The sequence below is a fragment of the Salvelinus alpinus genome, chromosome 3, assembly GCF_045679555.1.
Source record: "Salvelinus alpinus chromosome 3, SLU_Salpinus.1, whole genome shotgun sequence".
NCBI classification, from domain to species: domain Eukaryota; kingdom Metazoa; phylum Chordata; class Actinopteri; order Salmoniformes; family Salmonidae; genus Salvelinus; species Salvelinus alpinus.
In genome coordinates this window covers 20725496-20749336 of record NC_092088.1, presented here as the reverse complement: position 1 = coordinate 20749336, position 23841 = coordinate 20725496, and the positions used below count along the sequence as shown (strand labels likewise).

Below are 23841 nucleotides of genomic sequence, written 5' to 3'. Positions count from 1 at the left end.
AAGTATTTTATCTAATAGTATGCTGTTTATTAATACAGATTGGAGAGAAAGGAGAAGGAAAAATTAAGGGAGTAAAAAGAGTGAAGCAAGGAGAGTGTAGAAGAGTGAGGTGGAAAGGTGAAGAGAAGGAAAGGAAGACGAGTGAAGAAAAGAGAAGGAGAAAGATTGGAGGAGAAGAAAGAGTTAAGAGAGTAAGAAGAGTGACACAAGGAGAGTGAAGAACAGACAGAGGAGATACAATGACTCTTTCCAAGAAACAGAAATGCACTTTTTATGAAAAACATGATGAGAGAATTTCCATTCATACGCTCAGGTCAAGACGATAGAATTGTTCACTGCACCCTTTGTAATTCCTCTCTTTCAATTGGCAGCCGGAGAAGAACGGCAGTGGTAGAACATCAGCAGACGAAAAAGCATAAAGCCTCTCTGATTGGCCGTGTTGGTATGCCCTCTGTCACCACATTCTTCAAGAAGGTAGAGCTTTCCCAAGAAGAATATGGTTTAGCTGTGCAGGAGGGTGTCTTTGCATACGTGTGACACAATCATAGTTACAGATCTATGGACTGCACAGCACAACTGACACGGAAGCTTTGTGAGCCAAAGTTTACATGTGCTAGGACAAAATGTGAAGCCATAGTGAGTAACGTGTTAGCGCCATGGGCAACTACTTTGGTAACACAGGACCTAGACCAGGTTGAATTTGTGTCCCTGTCCATTGATGCGTCCAATCATGGACATGTAAAGCTGCTGCCAATAGTAGTCAGATATGTAAGATATATGATGGCAGCACATCTGTGGAAACAAAACTGCTTGATCTTGTTGAATTGAATGGAGAAACAGCAGAGGAAATTGCAGCTGAAGTCCTGGTGGTCATCCAAAAATGGAACCTGGAAAACATTCTCTGCCGACAACAAATACCAACTTTGGAGGACTGAATAGGCTGGGGAGGGTCAATGTCCATAACAAAGTAAAAAATACTCTGCAGCTGGAGGTGATTGACTTAGGTTGTCCTGCCCACATCATTCATAACACGGCCAGAACAGCTTTGGATATGATGTTGAGTACCTGCTCACAAAGATATTTGGATATGTTTATATTTTCACCGTCAGAGTAGAAAGACTGAAGGGCTTTTGTGAGTTTGTTGGCCAGGAGTACCATAACATTTTAGGACACAGCAATGTTCGCTGGATGTCCATGCTCCCTGCTCTAGAAAGAGTGCTGAAAATGTATGTGCCATTGAAATCCTTTTTTATTTCTGAAGACAAATGCCCTGTTGTCCTGTGAACAATGTTCGAAGATCCACTGACTGAACTTTGGCTGGCCTTTGTCCATGGAAACTTGACCGTATTCAGTGACACGATCAAGATGCTTGGAGGCCAGGACCGCTGTGCTGTGGAGTCCGCTGCAATTCTGAGAAACGTTGAGGCAAAATTCACTGCAAGACGTGATGACAACTTCATTCCAGTTTTGGTCAGACGACTTCTGAGAGAGCTAGAGGAAAATAGAGCCATGTCTAAAGAGAGCTTTCTCAAAACATCACAATCATTCTTCACTATGGCTGTGAACTACTTGCAATGGGGAAAGCACACAGATAATCTAAAAGATTTACATGGTCTCCTTTTAAAAAGGCAACCTCTGCGTGAAGAGATTCAGAAGGCAGCAGGCACACTGCAGGATAAATGCCCCAATGTGACCATCAATGAGGATGCATTGTGTGACGAGGTTACTGGCCTGCAAGAGTTCCTAAAGGGGGGATCGCTTGAAGAATGGAAAACATCTGAGACACCGTTTAGTCAGAGATGGAGCACGGTGGTTACCCACTTCAAAGAGAATGACATCCCACACACTAACCTGGCTAGATTAGGGTCTGTTGTCATGTGCTTACCTGGAAGTAATGCACGAGTCGAGAGAGTGTTCTCCCAAATGAATGATCTATGGAGAGCAGCAAGAAATAGGTTCACTGTTCCTACCATCAAGGACATGCTTATTGTGAAGATAAACTTCAACCTCCCCTGCTAGTTCATGGAGAAGCTGGCCAAAGACAGAGCAATCCTGAATAAGATACATTCTTTTGAGAAATATACAGATTAGGTTGGTATAAGTATATTATGTAGTTACCAATCTCATGAGCATCTTATTTCTTTATTATGTTAAGTATTTCACATATACTATTGTCAGTTTTTTTCAATTTTGCTCATGTTTTCTTCTGCTCTTATTCTACCAGGACCACTGAATGGCTGTTCAGATCGGACAGTTCTGTCTTGTCTGTAGTGTTTCTGTAATATAGTTATTTTCTCTGTATCACAGTGTGCCTGTTAGACTAAATACATGAAACCGGAAATGTCCCCCTTTTTTATTTTATAGATAATATAACATTGGCTATTTTAATTATATACTGACCACCGAACTGGAAATGTCCCCGGTTTTCATTTCAGAAATCTGGTCACCTTATGTTACACGCAAATACGAGCGTTTCTGCATCTCACCGGTAGAAACGGGCCAGCTACATTTCGTGGTTGTAAGCAAACGACAATATCCAGATTTCATAGTGATTTAAGGACGTAGTACCGCCCTATGGAGATGTATCCAATTGATGTGAGAAATATAAAAATGTCTGTGTTTGTAACCAGCACTTTCAGCCAGAGTATTTCAAAACGGAACTGACGTCTCAACTGATGATTTTGCCATGTCGTCGACTGTTGAAAAGTGATGCTATTCCATCAATTTCCTTCTTCACTTCAGAGAGGAAGGGATCCAATCAGCCAACATCAACGCAGCAGAAAAAAAGTCAAGCTGAGGTAATGTTGCTAACATTACCTAGCTAACTACTAGCTAGCAAACTACATTTCTTTATCTAAACCAACATTTTGATAACTAGCTTTCACAATACGCTGGCTAGACATTCCAAAGCATACCAGCTGCTATCTGGTGATGTGATTTTGTAACTTGCAAGTTAACGTTAGCTAGCTAACTACCGCAGAGACTAATGTTTTGTTCAATTTAGAGTCCGATTCCAACAACATCAGCAGTGGCATCAACATCAAGCTCAGCACCAGCACCAGCACCAGGGGATGGTGTGGTTGACTGGCTGGTCTGTTGGGGGTGGGTATTGTGTGTTTCCATTGACGTTATGGGGGTGGGTGAATGTAGTACCTTGTTTGAGCGTGTATTGATGGGGACAAAGTAGTAAAATGTTGGCTAATCACTGACTACTGTGTGTCATAGAGACTAATCCTGCTGCTGATGATTAATCCTGCCGACCATGACAATGACACCAGCTTTAGTAGTACAGAGCCTTTAGACCCATTGGATGACAACATTCAGATTGGAATAAGCTCAAGGCCAACATCATCTGACTTTGAACCAAGCCAGAACAGCCAAGGGGATTTATGAAAGCACAATATCATCTTGAGAAAACAAAATCACCAATACACTAAACTGTCTACAAGACAAGTGCTCCTCAAATGTTTCACACCCTTGCAATCAGTTATTTGGCATGGGGGAAGAGTAGCCCAATATTGGACTAAAGGAGGCTAGCGTTCCTCTTTTTAGTCCAATAACCTTACATGTTCTGTTTAAAGGGCGAATTGGCTCTGGAAGCTAAAACAGCCAAATACTCCATCTATACGTGAATCGATTCTCAATTGTGGTACATTTCTAGAAACATAAATCCCTATACTTTCATATCACAATTTCACAAATGCAAAATACACACTTACTGTTTTAACACAGCTGCAGCCAACATTATTTCCCAGTGACAACACGTTTGTGGTGTCTGTCTTCCATTTACACACAGGTGTGAATCAATTGAACCTATGGTTTGTTTAACATTATTTCTCGCCGATATGAAAGATAAGGTCCTTATGCTTCCAAAACCGTACTGCAAGCGATGCGTGTTAATGTTCAGACGGAGCGTCAAGGCTCTTAACAAAACTCCCCCTTAAAGAAGACACCTTCGTCCAATTACTTTTATATGTAATAGAACTAAGAGTCATGGGGCTAGGAGGAGAGGGGCTGTTAGTATACTCTTCTAGCCTATTCACTCTATTGTTGGCAGTGCTTGTCTACTCAACTGCACAACTGTAGGTGCACATGCACAACAATACATGACTAGACTGTCTACAAGTCAAACTTTTCACATCTTTGCTAACAGCCCATCTCAATGCCCCATTATTGACTTTAAGTGTAAAAAAAAAAACAGTCTACTGTAGCCTTTTTTGTTTATAGATTAACATGGTTTATTGTATGGTTACACGTTCTCATGATCAGTCTTCATGTCTTTTCAAGGAGACTTGCAGTACATATAAATCATCTGCAAGAGGTCAAAGCAGTGGGTGGTGAAGAACATCACCACAGCGCCAAAGCCTGCTAAACCAGCTGCCATCATTACCCAACAAGACATTCAGCACAAGAACATTCTGGAACCTGCCTGGAACATTCAACCAACGAATCATCCATATTCAGTGTGACTGATGCTGTAGTATAATATAGAATGCCTAGTATGCTCAACTGCATTGTGGTATAGTTATTGCTAGCTGTTGAACATATGTATATAATGGTGTTTTATATATATATTTTTTTTTATAAGTGGACTGACAAGTGACTAAATGATTCCAGCTGCATCAGAAACCAGTAGTGCTGACTTTAAATTCATTGTGATATTCATGAAATGTACTTGGGTAAACTAGCTTCAATCTTACTGCTAAAACAAATGATGAAGGGTGGTGGTGTATCATTTAAACTTGAATTTGTTGGCAAGTAAACATGTTAAAATAAAACAGATTTGTCTTCAAGACAAAGTTTATTTGCTCTGGAGACCGAGGTGAGTTTACATGCAGGAAGTTATGGCAATGTATGACATACTGTATATACAGTAGAAAGATATATACTAATGCTTATAATAAATACTAGTTCTATAATGGGAACACTTGCATACAGTGGCTTCAAAGTATTTACACCCTTGACTTTCCACATTTTGTTGTGTTACAGCCTGAATTGAAAATGTATTACATTTATATATTTTTTTTGTCACTGGCCTACACACAATATCCCATAATGTCATAGTGGAATTATGTTTTTCAAGATTTTTACAAATGTCTAAAAAGACATTTCAGCTTTTAAGTCAATAAGTATTCAACCCCTTTATGGCAAGCCTAAATAAGATGCACTATGCAGAAATCGCCCTGCCATTTCCTGGATGCTAAAATTCTAAGACCAATTTCAGTTTGTGACAAAACAAGCAAGTATAGCGTAGATAATCATTGTACCATCTAAACCACTGAAATATCTGTTTTGAAGCTGGTGTGCAAAATGAAACTTAAGTACGGGAAGCATCTTAGATTTTCTTTCAATGAGAATGACAGATCGAAAACTCACATTTCTAATTGAATTTGGTCGGGTCGCCCAAAAAGTTACAGGTTTGAAGCTTTAACAATTCACATATTAAGTTGCATGGACTCACTCTGTTTGCAATAATAGTGTTTAACATAATTTTTGAATTAATACCTCATCTCTGTACCCAGCACATACAATTATCTATCTGTAAAAGTCCCTCAGTCGAGCATTGAATTTCAAACACAGATTCAACAAAAAAAAACAGGGTTTCCAATGCCTCGCAAAGTGCACCTAACGTTACTGGTAGATGTGTAAAAAAAAAAAAACAGACATTGAATATCACTTTTAGCATGGTGAAGATATTAATTACACTTTGGATAACAAGTGTAACTCGAGAGTCATCAACTTCTTTAAATCCAAGTGGTATTGTCTGTGAGAGAAAGACGAAAAACACTTAAACATTCATGGACAATCACTTTACCATGTGTATTCTTACTGTAGCAGCATAGTGTAGGACACGTTAGCTAGCTAGCTACAACACAGCGGTATAGCTACTCCAAGACTAGAGGCATAAAGCCAGTCATTCCTTTACTCTCCAACATCATCCAAACTTTTTTCCAGTTTTGCTCCTAATGAGAGGCACTGAGGCTAGCTATAACGCTAGACTACAGTACATTTTAGGTATAGCTAAACTTTGCTAGCTTGGCTTGTAGTGGTACTAGCAAGCCCCGTTATGTCCGAATCAATCACCAAATGGTACTGTACTGAACAACACTGCCTCATGTAAAAATATATATATATATATTATTAAAAAAAATATATATATATATTGTTAGCTAACAGCAGCAAAATGACTGTCATTTGCCCTCCTGATTCCTGATCCATCAGGTTTAGGCCGCTGCTTGCTGGTCTCGCAATTATTTTTTATCGCTGTCTCAACACGTCTTCAATGTATTCCGGCTAAAATAAATAGGGCTGTCTGTAGGGGTTGGAACCGGTTCAGGGAACAGAACAGAAAACCATCAAATACGTTTTCAAAAATAACAAACATGGATCCTGGAATGAAAGTGACCCATACTGTTCAGGAACAGTACCGTTATTTTTAGAAGCATGAGAACCGGTTAATAACGTTATTTTATGTTCCAGGCATTTTTTTTCTACTCCCAGAACAAAACGCAACAAAGCGCCTATGCAAACCCAGAAACGTATTCCATTGTCTGCCTGCAAGCTGAAAATCTTTGCCTGTGCGTGTTTAAACTATCTGCCCCCCGAACGATAGGTTACTGATGTTACGTTGAAGCTTTATTCAGAATATATAGCTTTTTAATTAGCTTGAGAAGAATGAATTTACTTTTTCAATGCTAGTTAAGGATATTACAGGCCTAGTTTTCAAGTTGGATTTATTAACTACAGAGAGGTAAGACGCGTTTTTAATTCTGGTGCCACTCTGCACACAAACGCTTGCTAGCTCAAGCTTGTTAACTAGCTAGCTCAAAGGACATTCAACGTTTCTCCATAGAAGCCGCTCCTCCTAGGTATAAATCTGTGGACCTAATCCATATAATGCATGTCATAACAAATGCACAGTGCTTCAAGCCTCCTCAAACCCACTTGTCTGTCCATCGTGCACGTAAACAACTAGCTTGCCTGCTGTATACGCACTGATTGGTGAATTAATTTAATGAGCTAAATGTACAAATAAAAAAAATAAAAAATGTTGAATTTAGCAGGCTCAATCAACCAATGACGTCTCCTGGCACGAAAATAAATAATAATACAGCTATAGTGCATAATTATGTCTGAAACACCCTCTCATCACTCATAATTATGTGGGGAGACTGGGAAAACACCCCAAATAGTGTCTAGCGGTGAATTTTCCTTTTAATATAAATTTTATACAGTATGTAATGCATTTTGTTAACACTTGCTGTAAGTCGTTCTGGACAAGAATGTATGCTAGTAAATAACTTACATTTAACAGTAGCTAACAAGCCATAGACTACCTTTATCGCCCAGCCACTTGGAATCAAAATCACAGGCCAAATCAAAAAGCTCCAGTCCACTCCACCTCCAGCCCTGTGTCCTGCAGAGGACCCATTATATTATGTCTAACCTATTTGATTGAAGGTCAAGATGGAAAGAGCCCCTCTGCAAATTTAATTGCTTGAGTGATGATGAGGTTGTTTGAGGGCATTGGTTACAATGGATTTTTGACCATTGCTTTTGTGTGCCAGTGCCCCCTGTAATGCCAGTCTGGTCACCCAACCTAGCTTCAAACCCAGTTTGCTAATAGAGTGGTTTAAAAGACAGTAAATGCTTGATCTTTGACCTATTTTAACAAGCGGCTTAGACAGGGTTAACATACTTAGGTTTACCGTCTTTAACCCCTGAATGACTTTGTCAACCTTTGAAACCTAGACAGGTTAATTTTGCAGTTGGTTTGAGTTAGTTCACTACAGAGCTGTAGAATGTGGCTTGTTTTCAGTTGAAATTCGTTTGTTTTTCTGTTCTGTCAAGAGATAACTATTTCTCAATTCTGAAACATAAACACAGCTGTCCTTGAACAACTGAAACTCAGCTTTAGTTAGGCTGAGGAAAATGTATATACTGTAATCAAAGCATTATTGTATTATTCCAATTTTAGGTAATTGCCTGACTCTTGGGCGCATAATCCTGACTCAGTCACGGCATCCATAAGCTTTGTATAGATTGTGCATCCTTAATTATATAAAATAAGACAAAGCCTTATGTTATGTTACATTTCAGCCTTTTCTCAACTCACAATGAAATGGGATGGACTAAGGTTAAGAGTTTAAGCCAGATGTGTCTTTTACAGAGCCCCATAGAATCCCATCTGCTAGTGGTGCATGTAAACCAACCACATATTCTGCATATGACCATGAGCTTTGTATCCATAGGGTGGATTTTCTTTAGTGCTCTAAGAAGTTGTTTACTACACATCTCACCTTCCTCAATTATGTCAACCTTTGTTTTAAAACTATTCAGTCGTAATGTCTGCTATATCTAATTTCACACTTTTGTTGGATGTGCCTAATTCATGGCATCTTACTAGCAACCAAATTAACATACTCTCATAGCATAACAAAGGACTTAACTCAAGTTTCTTGACTTGTGCAGCTGCTGGCTCTCTGTTAACGTGTGTTGTGTGTCCCTGTGTCCCCTGTCCTGTCCCCTAGCCGGAGGACATAGGTCAGTCTCCGGTGGCCCCCACGTCGGACGGAGACAAGGTGGACCTGGAGGCCTTCAGTGAGTTTACCAAGATTATCACCCCTGCCATCACCCGCGTCGTCGACTTTGCCAAAAAACTGCCCATGTTCTCGGAGGTAAAGCCCTGTGTGTGTGGGCGTGGAATGTAAGCCCCCTCAGCACACTGTATGAATAACAGCACATCTAAGGAATACACACACCACAATGAAATGCAATAGGAACTTTGAGGGAATATTGGCACCAAGAATACACTACGTTTATGCATGTAGAAAGTGCATGTTGAAATATGTATAATGTGCATGATGTACATTTTCTCTGACGACACCCTGAGGAACAACGTCACAGGGCAAACAAAATGGAATGGGTAAATGTAGACTGCTGCTGATATAACATTATTTTACATACACTACACACGAAGCCTACACCACTGCAGTTGGAAAGTATGTAGACTTGCGTAAATGTCCTTTGAAATTCCAATTGAAGAATGGAAAAGTGACTTCAAGTTAATGTTGTTTACATTCCTTAACCATCTCTCTTGCCCTCCCTTTCTCCTCCTTTCTCTCTCTGAACTGAAAATGACATGAACAGGCTGCTGCCAGATCTTACCCATCCTATTCGTTACCGAACTGATCAATGCACACACCCAACTATTACATACACACAAACACAGTCTTGCGCGGCTAACCTTGTGGGGACATACAATTAATTCCCATTCAAAATCCTATTTTCCTTAACCCTAACCTTAACCCAAAAACCTAACCTTACCCCCAAACCTAACCCTAAAACTAACCCTAGCTCCTAACCATAAACCTAATTCTAACCCTAACACTAATTCTAACCTTAACCCTAAAAAGTAGTTCAACCAAACAGGCACACACACACCTCTGTGCTATCTTACTATTTGATGAAAATCTATGAATTTATATTGGTGTACAATTCAGTCTATTACTGTGACCGACCAATAAACTCTGCTATTACTCTCACGTCTTTCCCTCCTCCCTCTCTCCTCTCCTCTGTCCAGCTGCCTTGTGAGGACCAGATCATCCTATTGAAAGGCTGCTGTATGGAGATCATGTCACTGCGCGCCGCCGTGCGCTACGACCCAGAGAGCGAGACGCTGACCCTTAGCGGCGAGATGGCGGTCAAGCGGGAGCAGTTGAAGAACGGCGGCCTGGGCGTGGTGTCGGACGCCATCTTCGACCTGGGCAAGAGCCTGGCGCAGTTCAACCTGGACGACACGGAGGTGGCGCTGCTGCAGGCCGTGCTGCTCATGAGCTCAGGTGAGGACGGGGTCAAGGGTCAATGGCCAGAGGTCAACTGAGGTCATTCAGGTCAGAGAGGATTCAGGCCGAGTTCCAAATCCACCCCCTAGCCACTACTACCTAGGCACTTTGTGTGGATCTGAAAGAACTATAAGTAAGTATAAATAAAATCTGCTGTACTATTAGCTGAAAACAACTTGGCCTACATCTTTCCCTCTGATAGGCTAGGTGGAATTTTACCCTCTCCGTTTACTGACACTTTTTTCCCTCCTTCCCGTTGCCCTCGGCCACAGACCGCTCGGGCCTGACGAACATTGACAAGATCGAGAAATGCCAGGAGACCTACCTGCTGGCGTTTGAACACTACATCAACTACCGCAAGCACAACATTCCCCACTTCTGGCCCAAGCTGCTGATGAAGGTGACGGACCTGCGCATGATCGGGGCGTGCCACGCCAGCCGCTTCCTCCACATGAAGGTGGAGTGTCCGACGGAACTTTTCCCCCCGCTCTTCCTAGAGGTCTTCGAGGACCAGGAAGTGTGAGTGGCGCCCCCCGCTGCCGAGGAGGAAGTAGTGGGGCGACTTGAGGCATCTTGGGAAAGGAAGGGATGTTTTTCTGAAGCTGGGAAGGATTTTGGCAGGACTTGTGTTTTTCCGACATTTACGTGGTAAACAACAAACAACGCAACCAGCAGCAGGAGTCAAACAAACAGGATTTTCATTTTTTTAACCAACCACCTCTTCATACCTGTTTTTGGGAATCAGTTTGGCGGCCCTCCCTGTCTGAGCACGATGTTTTATCCAGTGGGAGTTGCAGCCCTTTGCCAAGGCGAACACACACAGACACACACACTCTGGCTCCCCTCTCAGAGCCCTATTGGAGGCACCTCAGTTGTCACACATTGCCACTAGATGGTGGTCTTTGCAGGTTTGCACCTGTTTGAATTTATGGCAACCATCTTTTAAAACTGGTCAGTTACACTAATTCGGGGAGTATAATTAAGACAATAATTCAGGAGATACGTCACTGACAACACACCGGGACACACACAGAGGTACTGAGTGTGCCATATAACTCCTACCATAGAGCAAAGCTACTAGTACCTACAATCACGGCTGAACACAACTGAGCCATTTTCAGACTGGACCGTGAGCATGTTTTTAACCAAGTCAGGTGCTGTATTATAATGCTACTCCAGTTGTCTGAAATGTGTAAATGTGTAAAACTACAGACCATGGCTCCGTATCTACCTTTGGTTCTGTCATTAGGCAAGCGCCTGTGACTGGCACTCTCTCAAACCCACACACACTGGGCAGACCTGCCTTGTCATTGCCTGTGCTTCTGGTGCCAACAGTAGACCCTCTCATGAATGACAATTGAGCCCTTTTCTCTCCAAGGAAGGTCATAACAGTGAACAAAAGAGAGAAAGAAGGAGAGGTGCCACTGGCAGGAGTTCTCAGAGGGGGGGAGAGAGGGAAAAATATAGATTTAATAGCTGGCAAGCAGATTCAGTGCCTGGAGACTGAACAGCATCCTGAATAACACACACACACACACACACACACACACACACACACACACACACACCTACCCTCAGAAACGCAAAGCCTTATTTACTGTAAACACTGCTGTGCTGTAGCCCTGACCTGCAGGGTAAGTAAGTCTGAATCCGCGCCTGTGTGACTCAGCTCAGTATGGCCCCTCCAGGCTTCCATACTCAGTCGTTGTTACTGTAGGGGTCACTGAGAAAGGGCAAGGCCAATGACGGCTGCCATTTACCTCAAAGTGGGCACACCCTCAAGGCTGGGGCGCCGCCAGGCTCTACCTCACCTCTGGACACAGGGCAGCTGCCCCCAGCCTCCTCCCACACACACACACATACACTTTTAGGGATACTCAACAAACACACATAGGCACGTGTGCATACGTACATTAAGACAAATCACACAAACACAGGATACACATTCTCAGTGTTATCACTCAGACAAAAGGAAATACCACTGAAGACAGGAGGGCCTGCCTTTCCCTACGGTCACTTATCTCTTTTTCGGGGGAGGGGAGGATGGTAACCATTATGTTCAGCTTTTCTCTTTTTTGTTATGTGGGACCAAGTTTCTCAATTTGGAATTTGGAATCACTCTTTTTTTTCTGTTGAAACGGAAGCAAATAAATCATGTGAAGGAGTACAATGGACAGTCCAGCTGTCGCCCTGGAAGAGGAGCGATACACCGTGAGGAAGCGTAGAACCCCAAGGTGGCCAGGCTGTGTTTACCACTGTTTTTGAGGGAAAAAAGTTAAAATACAACCTATTTTTATTGAATGCCAAGCAGTAGTTTTTGAACGAGTGAACGAGGCGGAGGGAGGGAGGGATGAATGGACAGATGGGTTTCAGCACCCCGGGAGCATGTGGATGAACGCTTAAAGACGTGGAGCGATGGGCGGGATCAGGATGGCGGGTACTCATAGCAGATGGCCAAGCGTCGCTGCCTCGACCTCAACCGCCGTAGGAGGAGTCCAAACTCAACCTCAACCGCTGGAGGAGGAGTCAACCAAGAAATCCACTGTAAGCAGACCTCAGACCGCTCTGGTGGAGCAGCCAGAATCTCCTCCCACCGTGCCCCACCCTCCCACTCCACTAGTCTCCCCACCCCCGGCCCTGGCCCAAGCCACGCTGGTCGGGGTTTTGCACTACTGCAGTGGTCCAAACTCCTCTCCCCACACTCATTAGCAACTACACAACCTAGCCCCAACTCATCTGTCAGTCATGCAACTTCCTCTGGGAGTCCTGGCCTACTCTAATGGAGGCCCACTGGGACGGGGCTCCTAACCAACCCCGTCACATTGTCAGTATTAAATCAACAGCCTTCCTCCAACCCTCACCCACTGGGCAGGAGACGTCCCTGGACACCAAACGGAATCTAGGCCTCTCCCTTGTGAGACAAGGATGGCCATAGCAGCTCACTTGGGGTGGCGTCGCCGAATGAATGTGAACAGTGAAGCAGCAGTGGGAGCGAGTGAACAAGAGAGTAGGAGAGAGCGAAGGGAGTGGGACAGAGAGACTTCCTTCCATCCTTCATCTGGCATGGGTTAGAGGGGGATCGTCGCCCGTTGTCGAAGCACCGTTTGTGAACTTGGAGAAGGGGGAGATGGCAGTATATCACATGGTCTCCCCCTTTACTCCCGCATTGTAACATTTAATCCCCCCCTCATTTCCACAAATACCCCCTTCAGCTTTCCATAAGGAGAGCCACCAACTTTCAAATGGAGACGATCGGCAAGAGAAACAGAATCGGCACTCAATGGATTAAATTCCAAGCTTCTTTGAAAAAGAACCAATAACAGAAAAAAAGTTATCACAATAGTGATGTCCTTCATTCTCGTGAGCCGATTGGGTATGTGTGTGTGACAATAGGGGTTGAAATGCTGCTTTACCTTCTGAGGAATTTTTTTTTTTGGGGGGGGGAGTATATGATTATGAAATGATTATGAACCCAGAAAAGCGAAATGAGGAAAAATATGACTTTAAAAAGACTCCTGAACAAAAGTTAAACGCTTGGAGATTGAGCGGTTTCTTTCTCTACATTTTATCTCAATGTTCATTTTTGTTGATGTTTGTTTATGACGCTTAGACTGCTCTGTGTAAAACGGGAAAAAGAACAGCCGTAGTCACTTTTTGACGATGCGTGCAGTGTAACGTAGACAGAAATGTCACTTATTTTTCACGTCACCTATAGTTTGTGTTGACTTCTCTGTTGTCTGTGTATTTGTCCGATTGTCCGTCCCTTTTATCAAGAGGAATTTACAACAAACAAAAACAGGAATATTTTCTTTTTATATATATTTAGTTTCCTTTTTTTATGAAAGACGACAAAAAAAAAAAAATCACAAACAGGAAAAATAATGCAACCCAAAAAAAAAAAAAAAATATGAAACACAATCTTCTCATACCTCACACAACACAAAACTCAAATGAACTTGGGAGGAGTGATGATTCACGGGCGCATGTGGAAGTGCGCAAAAAGATATGTGCTTGTGGCCCGTGCGCATATGCAGTGATTACAGAAGACTTACACTCAAGCCTTTGCGCTTGCTACCTATTAAATTGGTTCTAGGAGGATCGTGGATAGGATACCTAACATTAGTAAAGTCTTGCATCATCATCAATTGCTGGCTGGCAGTTGGCCACTCCCAGATATATCCATGACCATAGATAGTGAAGCCAAATGTGAATGGCCCAGAGCTTGGGGGAAGTCTTTTGTAATGGCTGAGTGCTCTATGGTATTGAATGTAGCTGACAGGACGGGGTTGGATTGGAGCCCGGCACCCACAACCTCACTTCCGCTCACCAGCAGAACGGATGGTGGTGTCACATTGATGTTACACACAAACAAACTGAGAATATTGCCCATCTGCAAGGTGCAATACTTTTTCACCCCCCCCCCCAAAATACTATGTTTCTGTTTTATTTTTATTTTGTTTGATTTTGGCCATAACCAAGGATGTAAATATAGAAAATGAAATATGAAAAACCAGTATATGTAAAATCATATGCAACACTCACAAACTGGATGTTGAGGCTTGAGCACTTCCTTGCCACCTCCTGCATCCCGCCATCTTGTAAAGTAAGCAAAAAAAATTTGCAACGTATATTAATGCTTCATACATCTGTGTGTGTGCTTGTGTGTGCACTCTCACATGTCAACCCATATTCAAAATTACCCCATGACTTTATTTATCTGACCCTGTGCCTCTTGTTCTTAGAAAAGAGATAGCTAGCCATCCCTACAGTATGTCCTGGCAACAAAATCTTAACGCTTTCATGGCTACAATGTGTGTCTACCTACAACAGACTGGTCTCTCCAGGTTAATGATGAGATTGGGTAGTAGCCACAGTAGGCAGAGGATGTGAAGGTGTAGTGGATATTGTCGTGGGCGGAGGGGGGGGGGGGGGGTAGTGACCTTAAACAGTGGTTCTCAACTGGTTTTGTCCTGGGACGCAAATTGAATCCGGTTGTCTCACTCGCGACCCAATATTTGCATCGCAAAAAATAATTGGAACAATTATCGAACAATCTGGAAAAGTATTAAATGACGAGAACAACATCCCCCCCCACGTCTTTTATTGTCAATAATACCATTTTGCTCATATTCTTGATGAAGAATGTTAATAAACTCACTTGCTTGAGACCACAAAAGTGCTGCTAACAGCTCTATATTGAAAATACTGTGATTGAAGAAAACATTTTCAGAGATTAAATAATTTACACATTTAAATTCATTATCACACTTTCTACCTGGTTTAAGTCGTTTAAGTTCAGACTGGAGTATTTATTTATTTTTAGAAAAAACAGTTGAGAATCACTGATCTAAAGTCCTTAAATAACAAAGGGTAGGGGAATGTCAAGACTTCACTAATATTCCCAATATATCAGCTTGCCTGGCTACTGCCCGCTACATTCATTTAGGAAAGCCCATTTAATGGAATCCCCCAACACCCCTGTCCTTTCATCAGCTGTCTTATCATGGTTCAGTCCAACAGGTTGACACATGGGAAGAGGGATAGGATTGTCTGTGATGTTTTGTTTTTTGGGGGCTTTGTTTGCTCCACCTTTACCAAATGTAGAGTTTTGTGAAGACAAAAAAAGAAACGCAAGTAGCAAGATGTCTATGCAATTCCCCTCCAACCCCTCCAAAAGCGTGCTCCCTTTACAGGCGAGCCAGCCTGCCAGTCATGCTTATATTAAAGCTGTTTCAACCTTGTCTGGATTCCCCCAACTCAACTGCATGAATCCCAGTGATCCTTATTTGATCTGGGAGCAAAGACCCTTGCTACTCTGTGCGTGCCGAGGCACAGGGCTTTCAAGTGAATGGGCCCAGGTCTGACGGGATGTCCAAAGGCCCTGTCTTCACTCTCCAACCATGACCTAGCTCACCGGTTGGTGCCTGGGGACCAGCAAGCCCACTCGTTGAGTTTGCAAAAGGACAAGTGGAGTTGGAAGGACACTGTTGATATCATAGAAGATTGGATAGAGTTGTGCTGTTGTAAACTGCGCCGGATTCTCTGTGCGTACGTGAGTGCGTGCGTGCATGGCTGTATCTGTGTTACAGTATTTGTCTACATGATACAACACTCTCATGGTTCGGTGGATCGATTCAGTGCTACCTAACAAGGCCCATGCAGCGTCAGACGTGGCCGTGAATTGTGTCTTTGTATTTTTCTCTCAGAAATTAGAGTGAAAAAATGAATCACTTGCATAGTTGAGCTTTAAAATATTGAATCTACCCAGTAAGCAAAATTACGTTGAAGAGATTTCGAAAATACATGTACGTATTTTCCAGACGTTGAAGTAAGGTTAATTTTCCATTCTGAATGAATTATGAAAATATGTAACATTATAGAAATTATATAACAATAAATCAATTGAATATAGGAAAGAGGAGCCATCTGAAGATTGCAGCATATATTATTTATTATTTATTCCACCGGTCACATGCGTTTATGTGAGCTTGATGTTCCAAGCATTCCAACCTACAGAATAAACCAGCAGACCACGGTTACAGAAATATTATTTTCTTGCTATGACTGATATGTTGCTGTTTATCTACCTTAGTTGAATGCACTGACTGTAAGTCTGTGGAATGACCAAAATGTACATGTTAAATGTAAAAACAGACACTTGCAAAGCATGCTGTGTGTTATTTGTAAATATAAAATTGGACCTTTATTTAATTAGGCAAGTAAGTTAAGAACAAATTCTTATTTACAATGACGGCCAAACCCGGACGATGCTGGGCCAATTGTGCACCACACTATGGGATGTGATGCAGCCTGGATTCGAACCAGGGACTGCAGTGACACCTCTTGCACTGAGATGCAGTGCCTTAGACCGATGCACCACTCGGGAGCCCTAACGAGCTCTGCCCCCAAACAAGTACAAATTTGGTTGGTCCGGACCACACCTAATCTGAACAAATCATAGATGTCTAGGCTATGTTTCACAAGTTGGAACATAACAGTACGGTACAGCACAGTTCAGTACAGTAGCTACAGTACAGTTTAATTCAGTACAGTAGAGTACAGTTTAGTTCAGTAGAGTATATTAGAGTAATGTAGGGTAAAATACAGTGTATTATACTGTACTATACTGTACTAAACTATACTTTACCCTTCTTTACTTTTATGTGCTCTACTGTATCGTACTGTACTGTACTTTTCTGTACTGTACTCTGTTGTGCACTGCTGTACTGTGCTCTCCAAACTTGTGAATCATAGATGTCTTTGATTGGTTCAGATTTGGTCCGGATCGGACCAAACGTATATGTTTGGGCCAAATTAAGGCCGGTCCGGACCAAATCTGAACCAATTATAGATGTCTATGTTGGGGCCAAATAAAGGCCGGTCCAGACCAAATCTGAACCAAACATAAACGTCTATGATTGGTTCAGACTCGGTTTGGTCCGTGGACGTTAAAACCGCACCAAAAATAGACGTCCGAGGGTAAAGTAAAGAAGAGTATAGTTCAGTACTCCAAAAGACGTCAGCGTAAGTCCGTGCTTAGTGGGTAGTGGCCAAATGAATGTACTTCAAGACATTATGGTGCTCAGTGGGAGGTGAGTGACGTACGTTGGTGAGATGCGAGTAACGTGCGATTGGCAGGATGACCTCTAACCTCTCCTCATGATGGTCAGACACCTGCAACTCGCGAGACACAACCGAATGCACTGATGAACGAGCCAAGTCACCACATAAACAAGACCGCTTTAACTGGCTGTGCACTGACATAGCAGCATGTTCGTAGTTGAGATGCACTCTCAGCAGCCTAGATTCTAAAGGCTGTCTGGAGAATATTATAGAAAAGTAGTCGTTGATTGTGTCAGCATGAAGACTTTAAATACACTGATTGCACCCGATAATGGCCAAATAGCGCTTACATTTGAACTGTTACTTTGAACTAGTTGAACCGTTATATAAGTGTTGGTGTAGCCTCGAAGCCACAGCTGTTGACAAAAAAAATGTTTAACCAATGTTTCTGGGTAGGCTTTTAATGAAGTGAAATATCTGAGTGAGTGGTGCTGGTCTTGTCAGACCCTGTTAGGTTGTTTACCGTGAGACAATATGAATTTGCATGGTTAGTTTTAACATGCACCCACCCATGAGAGTGTTGGCTAGAACACAGTGACCCATTCTACACACACACACAATCGCAGACACACACTTGTTTCCCGGACTGGATAAGAAAGCTATTGAAGGATTCTCTCAGGAAAAAAATTAATTTTCTAAATAAATGATGATAAACATTAGATGAACCACCATTGTTAACGCATATTTTTTTGCTCTCTGGATGGAGAATGTCATGGTATGTACTGTTTGCGTCCTGTTCTCCTGCTCTTTGGTTTTGGGTCGTTCCACACAATCCCTTTGATATTTTAAGTAGCAATTGTGCTCCAATATTGCATTTTTAAAAGCCTGTTATATTGAATTAAGTACCCTTTAATATAGATCACATGGAGAATTAAATAAATCAGATTTTCCATATTAAAGTCTTGCTTGAGTGCCAAAATTCTGCAAGATGTGAGCTGAACTCTCATTTTAATAACTATTCCTTAAAAATATATATATATGTATATATAGATATATATATATATGAATAAATATTGAACATTAATAGTCAAATCATAGTGTAAAAGCAGGTCAGCTGGTTTTACTCTTTGCCATTTTCTGGTGTTTTGTGGTGGAAAACTGACTGGGTCGAGCATAACACATCAACCCTGTTACCAATAGATAGACAGGCTGGGCATGTTTTGACAAAAATAATTAAAAGCTTGAATTCAATTGCCCTTCCCTGTTGCACAGAACAAGCTTCCATTCCCCCTGTCTCAACGGGGATTCATGGTTGATTCAAGATGAAATCGTCAAGCCTGTTACTTTATTTGGCACTTAATAGGCACTTACTATGGTCATTTTTATTTAACCTTTTGAGATGGGAAAACTTTCTTGTTTTTTTATGAAGTTGAACATGTGATCTTTATGACAGAAGGTAAACATTTTGTTGAATCCCCCCCCCCCAAAATGGTACACTTCTCATAAGGCACCGAATTGGTGGAACGACCCTTTTCCATTGTATTTCCCCATATCCTTTCTTCTACTGCAAAGAAACAGCACCATACCCTCATATCTTTGTTAGACCCAAATGAGAGAATATTTCTGTGTGTGTTACTGTCTGTTTCAGTGTGGGTGGGTGGCTGAATGTGGGTGCATGTGTTCACGTGTTTGGTGATTAACACTGACAACACGGTGAGCACTCACACAGGAGTTTTCTGTTTTTGGGACAGTTCCTTGCCCCAAAACCAATTATGCCCCATGGTCCAGAAGGAACATGCCCCACCTTTGCTTACTACACACAGAAACACATGCAGTGTATGAAATGAATTGTAACCATCACAGACAGTAGGTCCCTGCTTGATATTCTGGTGTATGAACTTACAGCTAAAGTGTAAGCATTTCTCAGCTCCCCCACACAGTTGGCTAATGGTCCACATGAATGGCTTCCATCCAATATGGCAGCAGTTCACCATCTGAGGAAACGCTTTGCTCCTGTGTCGTGACCTGTTCTATTGATGTGTGCTTAATGTCCAATACTTTGTGATCCATTGGAAGCTTGGCACGGCTCAAATTTGTTTGTGTTGGATGTGTGTACCACTGGGCACAGACATCAGTTCAACTTCCAGTTTTGATTTACATTTGGTTGAGTTGTCAACTAACGGGAATTCAACTTGAAATCAACCAACAAAATTCACCATGCCATTGGATTTAGGTTAAAAGTTGGGTGAAAAAATGACCAAATTCCTGTATGTTGATTCAACATCATCACCGAATGTTGGGTTCGAAATGATCTGAAAACAACTTTGATTCAACCAGTTTTTCCCCCAGCAGGTTGTGTGTGTACGTACGTTGTGTGTTGCGTGTGTTCCTCTGCGTCTGTTTGGGTGTGCACGTGCCTCTGTGTGTGTTGTGGATGGTTGCCGTGCTGACCAAGCACTGACCTGCTTTGTTCTCCCCATCTCCCTAAGCATCTTTTGAGGCCGCGGTACAGGACAGAGCCTTGTCATAGACTTCCATTATTATTTTCCTTGAAGAATGTAGCCAAGAGTGTTGAATAGGCTGGGCCGAGAGGGTGAGAGGGGGGCTTGGGAACCGTTAGGAGGTGTGTGCGGGGCTTGTACCTCGTGAGTGCAGAATGCGAGCAGGGTAATACTTAAGGGGCTCGGCTGAAATGACGTTCGGCTTGCAAGTGGAAAACAGACTGTTAATAGGGTTCCGTTTGTCCTGTCTTGTTTTGGCCGCTAGGGGCGTGGCAGGTGTTGAAACAGCTGCCTTATTGATTGCGTTTTGTATTGCTGCTCTGACACTGTACTGCGTTATTTTGTATAGAGGTTGATGATTGGTGTGGGCGTTCATTGGTTTGCTTTGAGAAAATGCAGGTAATAGAGTTGGGAACTTGGGGGAAATATGTTTTTTCCAGCTTAGGTTTTTGGAGAATAACCTTATGAGGATACCGTTACAGAGGATTAGAACTGACGAGAGCCAGCACCCCCGTGAAGGCAACTCTGATGCAACAGAGGCAAGAAAAACTCTTTGAGTTCAGAGGGATCAATTGAAAACCATATTATGACGTTTTAATCCTGCCAATGATAACTATGCTACAGGAAAAGGAGTTAGGTGTGTGTGTGTGTGTGTGTGTGCGTGCGTGCGTGCGTGCGTGCGTGCGTGCGTGCGTGGTCTAGAGAAAGAGGTTGGGCATGTACTTGTGTGCGACTTCATTTTGTGTTGTGAAGTGTATTGACTTTTAAAAGTCATGACTGTCTGGTGTCTATCGGTAAACCCTCCTCTAGATGTGCTTGTGTACAGTAGTATGTTGACCTATGGTCATTGAAAAGCACTATAACCCCTCTATGGCCCTTGGAGCTCCTCTCCTTGACCTGCGCTGTGACCTGCTCACTACCTCAGACATGGAGAGCTGTAAATATTGTAACGCGTGAAGATCTATGAACGGGGGTGAAGCAATCGCTCTGGCGATCTCATCAGATTGGCCTGTATTGTGTCTGTTAACTACTGGACCAAATTGTTGCCAATGAATTATTAGCACTAATAGGTAACACCTTTAGGAGCTTTTGACGGCAGGTGATTACAGTTGGTGAATTGATTGGTCTGCATTATGCTGCTTGGACTACCTATGTGTGTACAATGTCTATTGAGGTGACTAATCGTGGAGATATTTTTGTAAAAGGTGGGGTGGAAAATATATCCCTAGGCAGCAAGGAATGTACAATTAATTAACAACAAAAAATATATATATATTAGAGAATTAGCCATCTGTATGAATACATATGCAATGTTTGTCAGGTTGAAAACGGGTTTGATCGGTCAGGACTGCTCAGGTTTGAAAGTGAGGCCTCAAAGGTTGCTTTTCTTAACCCCTCCTTTTCCCATGCTGTCTCCTGTCTTTCCCATGCTGTCTCCTGTCTTTCCCATGGCACTGATCTGACATGTACACTCCTAGCGCAGATTACCCTGCAGTTCCATCGGCCAATGCTGTACTAAAGCCTTGTATTGTATGCAAAGCCAGAGAAATGCCCTGTTAAGCTAGTTTTGAAATCCAGCAAAGGGATCAAATGTTCTCACACAGTAACAGACTGGTCTAATTGAGCCCATAGATTAACAATACCCATTCAACTAGGAACACACTGGTTGAATCAACGTTGTTTCCATGTTTTTTGTGTGTGTTTTTTTTACATTGAACCAACGTGGAATAGACGTTGAAGTGACATCTGTGCCCAGTGGGATGGTACTATACTACAGTACCTTACCCACTACTAAATTCAGTCTAAGGCTCCATGTCAAACTGCCTCTGCGTCACCACTGTTCTCCAGTCCTGGAATAGGGACTACACTCTGGGTGATGTTTTGCTGTACAGACGTTTGTGTATGATCTTTGTGTCGCTGTATATAACTTTTGCGATCCAGAGAGGGGCCACGTGCCAATTTTATTCAAAAGATCTTGACGATGCACTTCAAGTATGACACCTGATTCAAAGCTGTGGGTTTTATTATCTTACCAAATTTGACCAATGGAAAGTTGTGAGCCTCAATACCGATGGGTTAGAATTTATTTTCTCTGTTTTGAGTCATTTTTGTTTCACACACACACAAAAAAAATCAACCAGTCCGTTGTTCAACTGCTCAGTGTATTTGTGGTTATTGATACATAAAACAGACTTCAAAACCTTCAGCCAGCAGTACATGCAAATCTGTCAAAATATATGAAAGAAAACATACAAAAAACGCTGTCTACTACAACTAAGACTTTTTGGTATACTTTTATATCACTGACCTTTAATCTAGGTTCCTTGCTTCACTGCGATTGCTGAGGAATGCAGGGAGGTTATGAGGGTGGGTGCTTCACAGACACTCTGGGGCCATGACCTTTCGCACGGTCAGGTCAGAGGTCAGTCTGTGGCAGCCACGTAACACATAGGTCTATGTAATGACACCCTGTGTCTGTACAGTATACCTGTCTTTGAACACACTGCAGAACACGTTCCCTGTGACACCTCAACTTTAAACAGAGCCTCTAGAATGAGATTGGGGGGGGGGGGGGGGTTCTTAAGCGACTGCAGCCAAAGGAAAAAGCCAGATGACCCTGTAGTTCTTACCTTGAGGTTCAGTCTGGATATGTGTGATTGCAGTGTACAACAGACACTTTGAAGAAAGGATATTGCAAGGCTGTAGTCTTGATCTGAGACTGCCGTAACTTGTGGTCAGAGAGAGGACAAAGTACACATACAAACATGTGGCCTTCAACAGGCTAAAGACTGTCACCAGTAGGGACCTGATACTTTCTCTCTTTCCATCTTTCTCTTCCTCTCTCTTCCTCTCAGTTTCTCTGGGAGAATCTCAATTGCATACTCCTCGAGTCCTCTCCTCAAAACCTATTGGAGGAAAAGGTCAGAGGGGAAGGACCTCTGGCTTTCCCATCCAATGGGTTTTGAGAAGGAGAGAGGACGCGAGTAGTATGCAATTGAGATTCTCCCTCTATCTCAGATGCAGTCACTGTTACAAGGACATGACGAACAGTATTCAGGATCAATTCCCAAAAAGCACAGGGACAAACACAAGGTAGTCAAACACAGGCAGGCAGTAGGCAAGCTCTGGGCAAAATATTCTCTTACACACACACAAAACCTCTGAATATATACTGTGATTTCCTCTCACACCACCCACACCGTCATCACACCTACCACCACCACCAACCAACTAACCCCAACTCCACCCCCTTCCTACTGAACCTGTACCTTCGTCCTATCCCCTTCTCGCCCTAGCATCTGAACTCTCCCTCTCCAATAAGACTCCAGTGGTGGTGTGATGTCAGGTTTTTGTGGTGGGCTGCTTATGACCGGTCCAGACAATCAGCGTGTTTGTAATTGTCAGTGTGTGATTTTCAAATCTTTGTTTATGGTCAGGATTTTAAAGGAAGATATTTTTATGGTAATTGTCGCTGGTCTATTTTACTATATATTTATGTAATAAATATGTGACTAAATTTAAATTCTCCCGCTCCCTGGTCTGTTATTGCCTCCTCCTCCATCCCTCTGTTAACAGTGTGTTACCTGAGCATCGGGTAAGCAAATGTGCCAGGAAAAAAAAGCTTAGTCTCAGTTTATCAAACTATGGTAATTGGCAGGTAATGATAGGGGGGAGAGAAACAACCGATTATTATCTTAATTAATGATTAGTAGTTATGAGAGTTGGGGACAAGTGAAACGTTCGATCCAGTGTTTAATGTAGTCTGCAGCACGGCTAGACATACAGTATACTGAGTAGGCTATATCCAGGCCTTACCTGATACATCTGTTGACAGGCACCACTATGAAAGAATGCTTGGGAAGGAAGGGAGATGGGTTGTGTGGACTTCACTGACTTCACCCATGTTTACCTGAGATATACACATCGAAACA

The 23841-nt window shown here is 42.5% G+C and overlaps 1 protein-coding gene across 9 annotated transcripts in view; it reads left to right on the top strand.

Moving 5' to 3' along the window:
• The window catches only part of LOC139570229 (thyroid hormone receptor alpha-B), a 188275-nt gene extending 164843 nt beyond the window's left edge, over positions 1 to 23432 (top strand). For 8 of the 9 annotated variants that reach the window (XM_071391930.1, XM_071391928.1, XM_071391926.1 and 5 more), the window contains 3 exons: positions 8532 to 8678; positions 9584 to 9842; positions 10118 to 23432. In XM_071391930.1, coding sequence (XP_071248031.1) covers positions 8532 to 8678; positions 9584 to 9842; positions 10118 to 10368 — 657 coding nt within the window. In that variant the 3' untranslated portion in view covers positions 10369 to 23432. Of the gene's footprint in view, positions 1 to 8531; positions 8679 to 9583; positions 9979 to 10117 lie in introns of all 9 variants that reach the window. The other variant, XR_011674035.1, reaches the window with a different exon arrangement.
• The last annotated feature ends 409 nt before the right edge of the window (positions 23433 to 23841 follow it).